This window comes from Vigna radiata, chromosome 7, assembly GCF_000741045.1.
Source record: "Vigna radiata var. radiata cultivar VC1973A chromosome 7, Vradiata_ver6, whole genome shotgun sequence".
NCBI lineage: Eukaryota > Viridiplantae > Streptophyta > Magnoliopsida > Fabales > Fabaceae > Vigna > Vigna radiata.
Genome location: NC_028357.1, coordinates 52,566,374 through 52,581,011, shown reverse-complemented (window position 1 = coordinate 52,581,011; position 14,638 = coordinate 52,566,374). Strand labels below are relative to the sequence as shown.

Genomic DNA, 14,638 nt, shown 5'->3' with positions numbered 1-14,638 from the left:
TTGAAAAGAAACAATAACCCTTGACGTAAGGTTCTCTACAACCCATACATTACTCATAATCCTTGATACAGATTCACAGATTCACAAATATCATTCCAGTGAGATTCACAAATTCATGTTATAGCCCTTGATACTCATAACCCAATATATATACCGCATAGACAAGCAAAAATATAATAGGGTTAGCTTCCCTTACCTTGGATGGTCCTGGATTCCTTTCTTTACTCTAGGGTCCCAGCCAAAACTTTCACCTATCCAAGCTCACGTTCTTGCTCCCCAGTGCAACTTCAAACCACTTTTATGATCTTCCAACAACTATCTCCCAATGTACACACTACTTTTACCTCTGTTTCCAAACTTTCTATGCAAAGATAATTTATCTCCCTTTGCCTTTCTACCCTTTTATAACTCACATATCCACTAACCCTATTTGTTCGTCCCCCCTAAAGCCTTTCTTTTCGAGAAAACGGTTTGTAAAACCATAAAAAAAATTGACCCTCCTATTTTATCTATTTGTATTTTTTTTTTGTTACTAACCATAATTTTAGATGCACAAAGTGGTCCCACCAATAACTTTCTTTGCATCACATCTTAATTCCTATAAAAACACATATACTTTATGGTGAATAAAATAATTAATACCAAAGCACAACAATTTCTAACCTACTAGAAAGAATCAAATAAATTAATAAAATAAATAAAATAATTTATTCATCAAGCAAAAAAAATTAAAACACAACCACTGAACCAACAAGGAACTATCACCAACAAAATTTATACTCTATAATTTTTAGGGTCTTACAAATAATATTTTATAAATTAAAATATAAATATGTACTTAATTATATGGAAAATATTAATCTAATTAAATATTTATTAAATATTTATTAAATAAAAAATGTTTATTTATTATTAATTAAGTCACAAATTTTTAATTTAATATGTTTTTAATTTTTTCAATTTAAAATATTAAATTTTATTTTGTAATTTATTATTATCATTAAATAAAAAAAATTAAATTAAAAGAAATAAAAAAAAAACTCGTAGTTATTAATGAAAAGAAAAATATTCTTTCACATACCTCACTTTTTTACATTCATTTAATACTACCCTTTCCTATTTTTTACTCTTTTCTTTCTTAAAAAAAAGGGTTTAATAGGTTCAAAGGTCCCTATTTATGCGAGTTCATTCTAATTGGGTCCTTGTATTATGAAAGTTCTCAATTGGGTTCTAATTTTGGTAAAATTGAGTCAATAATACTCTTACCGTTAATTATTGTAGACGACGTTAATTTTCTTGCTATGTGGCATGCTGAGGTGTCTTTTACTTATGATGTGGCAGAGTATGAGATTACTACGTGAATATTTATATTATTTTAAATTTTAAAACATGGTAATCTAACTAATGAGTGTGTTTTATTTAGGAAAAACTCATTAAAAATTAGGGATTAGTAATTTGGAAATTGGGGGTTTCTTCTCTGGATTTCTTCTTGCAGGTTGGGGTTGTTGATGCTTTAGAAGAACAAAGATGAAGATTCATGGTTGTGATGTAGGTGGCGGGTAGAGGTGATTAGAAAATGGTCTTCGAAGACGATTCAGTCAAAAAGGTTCGCTGAAGGTTACCTTAATGTTGATTGAGCAATTGGTGAGCACATGTTTGCAGCCCCAAATTTCAGCCCCAAATTTGATGGTCGCGTGTTTGATGAAGATGTGGCTTTCTCTTTCATGGATGTTGCGTTGGGTATATCTCATAGCAGCCATGTAAGGTCATGGACCTCAGTCAAACGCTTCAGAATTGCACCAGATTCTTATGCTCCAGTTTTTGGTAACGACGCGAACACCTTGCTCCACCCGATGCACTCGTACTTGGACGCGAACAACCTCAGTCAAACGCTTCGAAGCTTATGCAAAAGTACAACGAATTTTACGAGAAGAATTGGGTCGGGTCAAAGTCCGTTCGGTTTATTTTGCCCGAAGATATTGGGAAAAACTTGTCCAACATTTTGTGCGAGAATGGAGATTCGGGCAGTGTCTCCTTACATTCTTTGTCAACGACGTCGTCTTCCCATCGCTCTAATCGGCGATGAACTTGAGTTTGTTGCCGATAACTGACGACGTTATATTCCATAATTTTTTATTATTCTTATTTGTAAATTAAGTTAAAGGTTAGCAAAATTGTCCTGAGAGAGAAAATAGATTGAGGACAATATAGATAGTGAATGTTCCTATCTGTAACGTGTTCATGGACACTACACTTTTTTTTTTCTTTTTCTTTTGATGATGGTACATTAATACTACACTTTTTTGCTCATTCAATTGCTTTACTTTATATTATTCTTAATTTATTTTGACTAAACTTTATAGTGATTCAAGGAAAACCTTAGAGGCGTAATGTCTAAGGAATTTTCTGTAATCCATTGTTGGTATGAAAGGAATAAGAAAGGCTAAAAAAAACTAAATCCAAGGAATGTAAGCATTAAGAGTCAATTCCTCGTGTGCCTTCTTCATGATGCTCGGGTTCTTCAGCATCTCTGTTAAGGACCACTCTATGATGCTTGAAGACATGTCAGTTCCTACTATGATTAGGTTCTATTGCAGACCATCAAATACCAATTACAACACCATAATTACTATACACTTAATTCAATTTCAACTCAATAATCAATTTCTCTAATTAAAATTTAATTTTCTGATCACTTTTTTTATTAGCTATTTGAATCACATCATTTTCTCATTCGTATAAGATTCTACAGTTATTTTAAAAAGTGTTAGATGTTGGGATCAATTTAAAACTAACATCAGAGAAAGGTGAGAAAGTAAAATAGAAGAGAAGACAAATTTTTATTTTAAAATTTTAGATAAAAGATTTTTTTTATAGAACCCAACAAAACCATCATGAATCTTCATCTTCTCCAATAGAACCACCCTGATTCCACACCTGAAACCCACAGAAAAATCCCAAACTGAAAGAACCCTAAAAACCTAAATCACAATCGTGACAATCTTTACATTCTCGCTCCTCGCCACCACCAGCACTAACGTGAACCCAGCCAACCATTCAGACCTTCATCTCGCCACCATAGAGCATTAGCAACGCCATGGAGGAGAAGAGGTGAAACCTTATCGTGAAGAGAGGAAAAGGCTCGAACCTACTGTGACCTTCCTTGCCGCCGTCGCGTAACCTGCCTCCATGAACCTTCGTCTTTGCTCTTCTCAACCATCAGCAACCCCAACCTGCAAGAAGAAATCCAGAGAAGAAAACCCCAATTTCCAAATCACTAATCCCTAATTTTTAATGAGTTTTTCCTAAATAAAATACACTCATTAATCAGATTACCATGTTTTAAAATTTAAAATAATATAAATATCCATATAGTAATCTCATACTCTGCCACGTCGTAAGTAAAAGACACCTCAACATGCCACATAGCAAAATAATTAATGTCGTCTACAATAATTATCGGCAAGGGCATTATTGACTTAGTTTTATTAAAATAGGGACCCAATTGAGAACTTTCAGAATACGAGGACCCAATTGGAACAAACCCGCATAAATAGGGACCTCCCACATCTTAGCACGTTCATGTTCAGAAAAAAAACTCGTAGTTATTAATGAAAAGAAAAATATTCTTTCACACACCTCACTTTTTTACATTCATTTAATACTACCCTTTCCTATTTTTTACTCTTTTTTATCTTAAAAAAAATACAAAATTTTAAATTTATATGTTTATATTCAATAATAAAAGTGGAACGCATCTTAACACGTTCACGTTCAGAAATGTATATATAAAGAGAAAGAGAGAGAGTAAATTATGTATATTTAAATTATATTGTTTCTAAAATTTAATTAAAGTTTTGTAGTGGGGCTAAATCCACTTTAACCCTGATCCTAATCCACTTGAGAGGGAGTTTTGGGGGGTTGGAGCTTTTTTTGGATCCTTATTTGAAGGACTTTTTAAAATAGAACTTTTTTAATAATGGGTTAGGATTAATCTTGGAGTCATGAATTAAATTGACACCTCTAATCACCTAATACAATTATAAGACACAACTTATGTTTAAACTAAAAGTAAAGAAAATAGTACGAGAAAGAAGCTCAAGGAACAATAAACAAATTTAATATTATATTCTCATCCTGATTATAACTTTTTTTAATGAAAAAACACATTAATTAAATTTGAAATGTTTGATAAGACATTTTTTCTCTCTATATAATCATGTTAAAAATAACTTTAAAATATATTCGTAAGTTTATCTCACATACTTTGAGGAATTAATACAAAGAGTTGGAAATTATACATTAATTAAAAACAAGGAGATTAACTTTATATAAGAAAAAGGTCATAAAGTTAATATTTAATATTTTAAATTGAAAACAATATACATTTTGCATATGAATTGATTTATGATTGGAGCCTTATTAATTAAAAGATCTTAATTATTGGCTATTATTTTATATAGGAGAAACCTTTTTATAAATAATCCTACAATAATAAAATAAGTTTTTGCATAACTTAATATATAAGTAGATTTGAAGAATCATTTTGTATTAGTTGTCAAAATATATTTTTTAATTCATTTTTAATTTATCGAGAAATTCCAGAATACACTAAAAAATAGTTTGACACGGTTTAAAAAAAACAATCATTTGACATTACTTTTAATAATATAATAATATATATTATGATTTTAAATTAAAAAATAATATAATTATAATTAAAATATTATTATTTATCGTGTCAAAAACGTAAATTGTCATTTTGTGCGTGTCCAAATAGTGCAAGTATTTCTTCCTGCACCTCCAATTTTAGCATTTTATCCTTCGTCTCTTTCCGCATTACTCACTTCTCTTTTCCTACACTAACTTAACTTCCTCTCCTACATTTCCTTTATACCTTCTTTTTTGTTCTTCGTTATAATAATATTATAATATTTTTTTCTTACAGTTTTCTTCTTCAGCCCTTCTTCAATCCAATTCACCGTTTCATCAAAATCAAAAAACCCTATTCAGTCATTCCCATTGGAATCGATTTCAACACTTTATACCTCTCAGTGATGAGTTTGCCTCCTTTTTAATGGCTTACACTCTTCACAAACCTCTTTCACATCTAACCACCTTTTCAATACTCTTATACTTCACTTTATCTTTCGCTTCTCAGAACTCACACCATGGATTCTCGATCCTCGATTCCGATTTCGACGCGCTATTTGGAGACTACACGCCTCCGGCGCCGCCGCCGCCGCCACCACTGCCTCATCCGCCCTCGCTCACGTGCCAGGAGGGTCTCAATGGGACGGGCTCGCTCGCCACCACATGCGATCTCAATTCGAGTCTGATTTTCGACGGCGACGTGTACATAGAAGGGAACGGGAGTTTGAACATACTTCCCGGCGTGAATTTGAGTTGCCCCGTGTTGGGGTGCGCGATTTTGATTAACGTGAGTGGCGAATTTAGTTTGCAGAGTGGTGCTGTTATGGTTGCAGGGACGGTGATGGTGGTTTCGCGGAACGCGAGTTTGTTCAGCGGTTCGTTGATAAACGTGACTGGACTGGCCGGGGCGGCGCCGGCGCAGACGAGCGGGACGCCGTCGGGGACGCAGGGGGCGGGAGGAGGGCACGGCGGGAGGGGCGCCACCTGTGTTTCGGATAATACGAAGCTTCCCGATGATGTTTGGGGTGGGGATGCGTACTCGTGGTCGACGCTGGATAAGCCGTGGAGTTATGGGAGTAAGGGTGGGACGACTAGTAAGGAGGAGAAGTATGGAGGGGAAGGAGGGGGGAGAATTAAGCTTGATGCTGTTGATTCCATTGATGTGTCTGGGGATCTCTTGGCAAATGGAGGAGATGGTGGGATCAAAGGTGGAGGAGGCTCCGGTGGCAGCATTTTTATTAAAGCTCATAGAATGTAATGTCTCGAGTCTGCCTTTCAATCTTGATTTTGCATTTTTAATTGGGTTTTATGATAACATCTCTGAAACGTTGGTCTTTAAGGAGCCGAATGGCATTGTGATTTATATAGCCTACCTTATCTAGTTGGATGTGGTTTTGTTGTTGATGTTGTCGCAGTATTGTGCTTAGTAGTCAATATAGCCGTAATTTACTAGGAGTGGTTGTGCAATAGAGAAGGTTGAGATTGCATGAAATTTAGAAGAATGGTGAGAATTTTAGCTTAGGAGGTTTGAGCATGTGTGAAGAAGATTCGTAAAATCTCTCAATTTTGGGATCAAATACTTGGTATCATAATCACTAGAGGCGTATGAAGTTAGGAAAAACTATTATGAAGGATTTAGAGGTTAATGATTTAGTTATAGACATCATCTGTGATAGAATATTATGTTGTTGTTTGATCAGTGTAGCTGATCTCAGCAAATGGTTTGGTTGTCATTGTTGGTAGTCAGTGTCATTGTAATCTCATTCTCGTAGTATGCTGTTGTAACCCTTATTTGTTTTTGCTGAAATACATGTAAATGAGATTGGTGTAGTCTCTTTATTTTTTAATGTTTTTTATTTCTTGTTTTTTTTGCGGAATGCTAAAGAATGTTTGCAGAGTGGTGCAATTATAGTTGAGGTTGTATGAATGGTAGAAAAAATGGTAAAATTTCAGCTGTTGGTTTGCACACATGAAGATTTGTAGAATCCCCCAATTATGGAATAGGTTAGATGCAGGTAGTGTAATCGCGAGAAGCAGAGGAGTAAAAGTATTAAAAAGTATCTAGGGGACAATGATTTGTCTATACTCTACATACGTGATTTATGATATAATGTTATGTTGTTGATTGATTTGTGTGGCACACACGTCTCACCTAATGGGAATAGCCTTGTTGTTACCAATTGGTGTCACTGTCATTATCACATGATCTCATAGTATGCTGTTGTAGCTGTTACGTAGTTTTGCTGAAATATGTGTAAATAAGATTGGTGGAATCTTTTTGTTTTACTGCTTTGTATTTATCTATGTGGTGTGGAATGTTAAAGAATGTTTTCAGAGTGATTGCATGCAATTGAGTAGTTTTCGATAACTAACCAAACGTTTCACCACTTTCATGAGCTTCAATTATTCTCTATTTCTGTGTAATTTCAGGTTTCTTGACCTAAATAAAATCGTTTGTAACTATTCATGTCTTCTACCTAGTGCAGGACTGGAACTGGCACAATCAGTGCCACTGGAGGTGGTGGGTTTGCTGGGGGTGGAGGAGGACGAATTTCAATTAATGTCTTCAGCAGACATGACAATACAAAATTCTTCATTCATGGTGTGCTATGATGATTAATGTTTTAGAAAGCAATACTCTTGTCCTAGTTCAATTTAGAGAAAACCCTCAATATTGTTTTGGTTTAAGATAAATAAGTGCATACATATAAGCTTGTTCTGTTTTCTTTTGCAGGAGGTAGTAGTCTTGGATGTTCCGACAATGCAGGTGCTGCTGGGACATATTATGATGCTGTTCCTCGGAGTCTTACCATTTGCAATTATAACTTTTCTACTCAAACTGATACTCTTCTGTTAGAGTTTCCTAAAGTACCTCTTTGGACAAATGTTTATGTCCAGAATCAGGCAAAAGCATTATTTCCTTTATATTGGAGTCGTGTTCAGGTGATTCAAATACCGATCTCATTACCAAATAGAATAACTTACTAATATTAAATACAGTTTAAGTTACTTTATTTTGGATGACTACGCTTTGCTTTTTATTCTTGGCCAATGTTTTTAGGACTTCTCTGTTGGATGATAAAATATATTTGAAATAATTACCGGGAACTGATAGACAACAGACAAAGCAAATTTCATATATTTAGTTAATATTAGAACTTTATAAGGAAGTTAGATTGCTTCATTTGAAGGGCTGTTATTGGGTTTTTTAATGCCATCTTTTGCATAATCACATTTGAGAATTTTAAGGATATCCAAAATACCATTTTTATTAACTTGCAGGTTGGTGGACTCATTCGTTTGACTTTTGGTGCTGTTTTAAGCTTTGGGCTTGCTCATTATGGTTCATCAGAGTTTGAGTTAATGGCAGAAGAGCTTCTGATGAGTGACTCTGTAGTCAAGGTAAGTAGAACTATAAGGCCTCTTTCTCTTGGAACAGTTGTATTTTTTCATTTGGGTTCAGGCACTTTCACAAGCTACTTGCTTCCACTATTGACTTGCTGGGTGCAAACTAAGAACTTCCAATATCGAGTTTACTATTCAAAAATCATATCTTACAAACTAAATCTGAAAGTTATTAGTTTAGTATTTATATGTATGGGATAGTTTATTTTAAGAGACTGATGATGTCTTCACATTCATGATCTTTTTACCTTTCTTTTTGTTTTTTAAAATAGATATATGGAGCTCTTCGTATGTCTGTCAAGATTCATCTGATGTTGAATTCCAAGATGTATATAGATGCCAATGGTGATCCAATTGTTGCAACATCCTTACTTGAAGCTAGCAACTTGGTAGTTCTGAAGGTTGTCATCTTATTGTATATTTTCTCGTTTCCAGCTCAACTTTAATTTGAATTGCTTATTCTGAGATGCCAAATCATGTGGCGTTTATCAGGAGTCATCTGTTATTCATTCTAGTGCAAATTTGGGAGTTCATGGGCAAGGATATTTGAACTTGTCTGGGGCTGGAAACTTGATTGAAGCGCAACATCTGGTTTTGTCATTGTTTTATAGTATAAATGTAAGTTAAGGTCTTTCATGCTCATAGTATATTTGAACTTGTCTGGAGCTGGAAACCTGTATTGTTCCCTGTATTATTGTGACTTGGGATTGTGAAATTTTTAAAATTGATTTACTGACCCTTTAACTGTGGAGCTGTATTATTTTATCTGTGCTAATTCATTAACCATCATCTTTGAAACGAAAAGGTCGGACCTGGATCTGCTTTAAGAGGACCTTTAGAGGCTTCTGGTGATAACATGTAAGTTTATGCAGTGCACGATAAGAAAGTTTTGGCACAAATTTCTGTATTGAATATTTTATTGTCACTGTAAAATGCCAGGACTCCTCAACTCTACTGTGAAGTTGAAAATTGTCCTCTGGAATTGCTACATCCACCTGAAGATTGCAATGTGAATTCCTCACTTGCTTTCACACTTCAGGTTTTTCTTTAGTCCCCATAAAAACTGAAATCCTTCTATTGGTCAGATCACTTTGTAAAATGGATAATAGTTGTAATGGGTTTCTACTGCAGATATGTCGTGTTGAAGATGTTTTTGTTGAAGGCGTCATAACAGGTTCCGTTGTGCACTTTCACTGGGTTAGAAATGTAGAGGTTTCTTATTCAGGAAAAATCAGTGTGTCTGGGCTAGGTACTGTCATTTCCTTTAAATACTTTGCTCCCTACTGAATTCCATACATTACTTGATAGTTTGCATTATGTTATGATGTCTTATTAATTTTTCATTGTTATTTCAACCATTTACAGGCTGTACTGGTGGATTAGGTAGGGGAAGGTATATTGAAAATGGAATTGGTGGTGGAGGTGGACATGGAGGATACGGTGGGGATGGATATTACAATGGAAATTTCATTGAAGGTGGCTCCACATATGGGGATGTTGATTTGCCATGTGAGCTTGGCAGTGGCAGTGGAAATAGTAGCTTAGCTGGGGCAACTGCGGGTGGTGGCATCATTGGTAAGATTGAATTAAAATTTAGTTATGACAGCACAAATATTGTTACTCAGCGTTTTTAGGTGAAAGAAAGGATGATTTTGTCTAATTATTTATTTTCTGACAGTGATGGGTTCTCTGGAGCACTTATTGTCAAGTTTGACTTTGAATGGTGCTCTTAGAGCTGATGGAGAGAGCTTTGGAGATGACACAAGAGGGAAGGATGGGGGGACTACTTCAAGCATTGGTCCTGGTGGTGGTTCTGGTGGAACTGTGCTTTTATTTGTTCAGACTTTGGTACTTGGTGACTATTCTATAATCTCAGCTGGTGGTGGACAAGGTGGTCCTAGCGGTGGTGGGGGTGGAGGTGGTGGAAGAGTTCACTTTCATTGGTCTAATATTCCAGCTGGAGACGAATACATTCCTTTAGCAAGTGGAAAGGGAAGCATTATTACTGGGTTGGTATTATAGCAAAGTATACTTATAATATACTTCTTTTGTTTTAAGCGGCTGTGATTGAAGATTTGTTTGTTTGTCCTAGTTCATGGATTATTTGATTCTTAGAGTTAGAAGCTGGTTTATGATTATTGAATTGGTGTTGCAAATATCATTGCTGGGTGTAGTTTTTTTGGCTTCTGTTGTTCGATAAATCCAACAGGTCTCTAACCAGAGTGATTTTCTAGTGTTACTCTCCATAGATAAATTAATGCATACTTGAATATGTTACCCGAAGGAGAAACCGGGGGTTTTCTTTTTGGTAGGATGTGGCTGTAAATTTGAAATCAAAACATTACACGGTCGTCTGTTGGTGCTCCTTAAATTGAATTGCAAGGATTATGTGTTGTAATATAGACTTTATGCTTTGACTTTTTCATAACTTACATATGTTGTCCAGCTGACCTGGACCATACCTTCCACTCTTTTTTGGGTTTTGGATTCTTTTTACCTAGTGTAAGTCATGGGCATGTACATTCATGTGTGCTTAAAGTTTCATCTATCTGGACCTGCTTGGTTGAGTTTTTTTTTTTTTTTTTTTTTTTTTTTTTTTTTTTTTTTTTTTTTTCTTTCTCATGACAGAGGAGGATTTGGTGGAGGTCAGGGCCTTCCTGGAAAAAATGGTTCTGTCAGTGGAACTGCTTGTCCCAGAGGGCTTTATGGTATCTTTTGTGAGGTACATGAACTGTTTCAGTAATTATTTATGTAGTTGGAATGAGATTTAAAGGATTAGGTTCGATCATGAAGTTTAGTTCTTTGAGATTGTTTTCTGTTACATAATTTTATAAATAAATCGGTGAATTCCTGTTTCATAGTTGAAATGAAATTTTAAAGATCAACTTCTCAGTTGCTTTGTCTTGGTTGCCTGCATTTAACTGTGTTGCAGGAATGCCCTGTTGGTACATATAAAAATGTCACTGGATCTGACAAGGCTCTTTGTCATGATTGTCCAGCTCATGAGCTTCCGTATCGTGCCATTTACATCCCTGTTCGAGGTATTTTTAATAATAAGTTTGTTTTCATCACACCTGAATGGAAGAATAAAGGCCAAGTTATTTAAGTGTGTGCTTTTACTTAGAAGGTTTTCTAATAATCTCATTTTATGATGATAAAATTTATTGCATAAACTTCAATTGATTTGATTTCCCATTTCCTTTTCAAAAGGTGGTGTGGCAGAGACTCCCTGTCCATATAAGTGCTTATCTGATAGATATCACATGCCAAACTGTTATACAGCTTTTGAAGAGTTGGTATACACTTTTGGTGGGCCGTGGCCTTTTGGTCTTCTACTGTTAGGCCTTCTTATCCTGCTTGCTATAGTTCTCAGTTTTGCACGAATGAAATATGTGGCTGGGGATGATTTACCAGCCGTTACACCTGCTCGAAATGACACTCGATTGAATCACTCTTTTCCTTTTCTGGAATCACTGAATGAGGTTCATAACAAACTTCTTCCTTGTGAATCTCATGGACACTCTCCACCTTTGGAACTCGGTTCAATGTTACAATCAAGTTTAACCTAGTGTTTCTGTCTTCTTTCAGATAATGGAAACAAACAGAAGTGAGGAATCTCAGAGTCATGTGCACCGGTTGTATTTCCAGGGTCCAAATACATTCAGTGAACCGTGGCATCTACCTCATTGTCCTCCAGAGCAAGTAAAAGATATTGTGTATGCTTCTGTTTCATTAAAATATAGCTGATCCTTATTTAATTTAAATGTAATTAGTATTTTAGTTTTGAACACCCCCTGCAAGAGGCTTTAGTTCATGATATGCATTAAAGTTGAGCTTTTTAAATATTAAGCATATCACTTATTGCAGATATGAAGATGCCTTCAATAGATTTGTGGACGACATCAATAGTTTAGCTACTTATCACTGGTGGGAAGGGTCTATTTATAGTATCCTTTGCATCATTGCATATCCCCTTGCTTGGTCATGGCTTCAGAGGTGCCGTAGAAATAAATTACAGAAACTTCGAGAATTTGTTCGATCAGAATATGATCACGCATGCTTGCGCTCTTGCCGTTCTCGAGCCCTCTATGAAGGGCTGAAGGTACTTTGTATTTAATTTTATGAATTTTTTTCCTTACCTTGAGTGGGACTCTGGGATCCTTGCATACTAAGTTATGCTGCAGTTCATTCATGTCCTGCCGAACTTCATTTGCAATGTGTTCATATAATTTAAAATATCTGTAAGCTAAACATGTTTCCTTTATAATACCTTAGTTGACCTGGTGATAGAACTGGATCAGTGTTTATAAACAGAAACCATTTGTCCCTGGAGCTGTATCAATGAGATACAAGATCAGGGATAGGGGGAATATGGATATGCTGTATTACAAAACTCTTGGAGCCTTCTAGGTGTTCAAGTCTTTGAGAGACCAGAATTTTCTCTACCAAATTCCAGTCCAAAACCGAAACACTCCTCACTATCATTTCCCTCCTACTAATTATACTGTTCAACTTGTGGTTCTAATTAACTATGTTGATGCATGTTTTCCAGGATATCTAAAAGTTGGTTTTTTTATGGACGTTTTTGTTTGTTAATTTTAACATTTTGATTCTTCAGTTGTTTTTACCTTATTCTCTCTGTCAAATGCAGGGATTTTTATTTATTAAAACTTAGAATCTGTCAATGGTTAGTTACTCTGTCATGTTACAGGTAGCTGCAACATCTGATTTGATGCTGGCATATCTGGACTTCTTTCTTGGTGGGGATGAGAAAAGACCTGATCTGCCTCCTCGTCTTTATCAAAGATTTCCCATGTCTATCATTTTTGGAGGAGATGGAAGTTACACGAGTCCTTTCTCTCTTCTTAGTGATAATATTCTTACTAGCATCATGAGTCAGGTTTGCTCAACTTTTAGAACTTAGCCTTTTTTGTGAAACCCTTAGTGTTTATTTTGTTGGCTTATTATGTTTTTCTGCTCCCTAGGCTGTTCCACCAACTATATGGTATCGATTAGTGGCTGGTCTTAATGCCCAATTACGCCTGGTTCGCCGTGGACATCTAAAAATAACTTTTGCCCCTGTTATCAGCTGGCTTGATATATATGCTAACCCTAAGTTTGCTACATATGGGGTACGTGTTGATCTTGCATGGTTTCAGCCTACAGCATCGGGATATTGCCAATTTGGAATCGTCGTATATGCTAACGAGAATGAAAGCATGTCCTCATCATGCGAAGGTTATGATGATTCAAGAATAACTGAGAAGCAAACATGGTAATACTATAACTTATTATTTATCTTGTTGATAATTTTATGAAACTTAAAATTACTTTCTAAGAAATGCTATGTTATGTGCAGTTTACTTTCAAGTCCCAGAAACCCAGTGCACAGGATGACAAGCAATGAACACCTGATGATGCCTAGAAGGATGTCTGGTGGCATATTGCATGCTAAAAGCCTAAGAACACTTAAAGAGAAGAAAACTGTATACTATCCGTTTGCTTTTATTATTTATAATACAAAGCCCTTGGGTCATCAGGTATTAAAATATTTCCCTTGTCAACTGCATGTTATCCCTGAGACGATTTCTAACTCTGGTTTAATTGCAGGATCTAGTTGGTCTGGTTATCTCTATACTTCTGCTGGGAGATTTTATCTTAGTATTGCTCACCTTACTTCAGATGTACTCACTTTCTCTGTTGAGCTTCTTCTTAGTTTTATTTGTCCTCCCTCTTGGTGTCCTATTTCCATTTCCATCTGGAATCAGTGCTTTGTTTAGTCAGGGACCTAAGCGATCAGCTGGGCTTGCTCGACTCTATGCTTTGTGGAATCTAATGTCATTAGTCAACGTTGTAAGTTGTGCTAAACTGTACCTGTTTCTAACTAGTTTCTAACGTGAAACAATAGTTCGATGTGTAACCACTATTGAATTGTTTAGTTCACCTGCATTCTAATAGTGTACTACATAGTTTTCGTTGTATTTCAGCTTCATTTTTCAAAGTGGTGTCAAATAGGCTCTCAAGTATTTGTTTAGATCTTTGACAATAAATTGGGGTTCTTTGAAACAGGTAGTTGCTTTCTTTTGTGGATTTATACATTATACAATTCATTCACGTAACAAGCTTTCTACCTTTCAATCCTGGAGTTTTAGTATGTAAGTAGCTGTTAGATTTTTTTCATTAACAATAATTTTAGCAGAGAAAGAAAATTGATGCCACAGATTTGTTTTCTGTCCCTATTTGACAACCTTTTGCTTATGTGTTATGCTTGGGCCATTTCAGGGATGAAAGTGAATGGTGGATTCTTCCTTCTGGTCTGGCCCTCTGTAAAATTATTCAAGCGCGCCTTGTTGATTGTCATGTGGCCAACCAGGAAATACAAGATCCCTCATTGTATAGTAGTGACACTAACGTATTCTGGAATTCTTGAAAGTTTTACTATTTTGTTTTCCTTTTGTATTTACTAAAGTGTAAAGCTTAAATGGGTGGGAGCAGTCACTAAGTGACACTGTAAATTTTATAAACGTTAGGAAAATATTTAGTAAAATGTGTCGTATGGAATGGATTGATTATATTCTGT

General features: G+C 35.4%; 1 protein-coding gene across 2 annotated transcripts; it reads left to right on the top strand.

Annotated features, from left to right (window-relative positions):
* Positions 1–4,824: 4,824 nt before the first annotated feature.
* On the top strand, positions 4,825–14,630 carry LOC106768496. 2 transcript variants are annotated; one of them, XM_022784252.1, is made up of 22 exons: positions 4,825–5,907; positions 7,140–7,255; positions 7,388–7,596; positions 7,936–8,055; positions 8,331–8,459; positions 8,551–8,676; positions 8,864–8,916; positions 8,998–9,097; positions 9,190–9,307; positions 9,424–9,633; positions 9,737–10,067; positions 10,687–10,780; positions 10,991–11,099; positions 11,341–11,540; positions 11,647–11,774; positions 11,926–12,160; positions 12,770–12,958; positions 13,044–13,333; positions 13,418–13,598; positions 13,669–13,911; positions 14,128–14,213; positions 14,341–14,630. In XM_022784252.1, the coding sequence occupies exons 1-22, from the start codon at positions 5,078–5,080 to the stop codon at positions 14,486–14,488; spliced, it is 4,245 nt and encodes a 1,414-aa protein (XP_022639973.1). In that variant the 5' UTR covers positions 4,825–5,077; the 3' UTR covers positions 14,489–14,630. The 2 variants fall into 2 exon arrangements, with proteins under 2 accessions (XP_022639973.1, XP_014509165.1); XM_014653679.2 differs by having other exon boundaries at positions 4,827–5,907; positions 11,269–11,540.
* Positions 14,631–14,638: the final 8 nt, after the last annotated feature.

Excerpts from the sequence above, each read along its gene's own strand:
- LOC106768496 (XM_014653679.2), top strand. The coding sequence starts at position 5,078 with ATGGCTTACACTCTTCACAAACCTCTTTCACATCTAACCACCTTTTCA. Across the intron at positions 9,308-9,423 it reads AATCAGTGTGTCTGGGCTAG|GCTGTACTGGTGGATTAGGT; the intron begins GTACTGTCATTT and ends AACCATTTACAG. Across the intron at positions 10,068-10,686 it reads AAGGGAAGCATTATTACTGG|AGGAGGATTTGGTGGAGGTC; the intron begins GTTGGTATTATA and ends TTCTCATGACAG.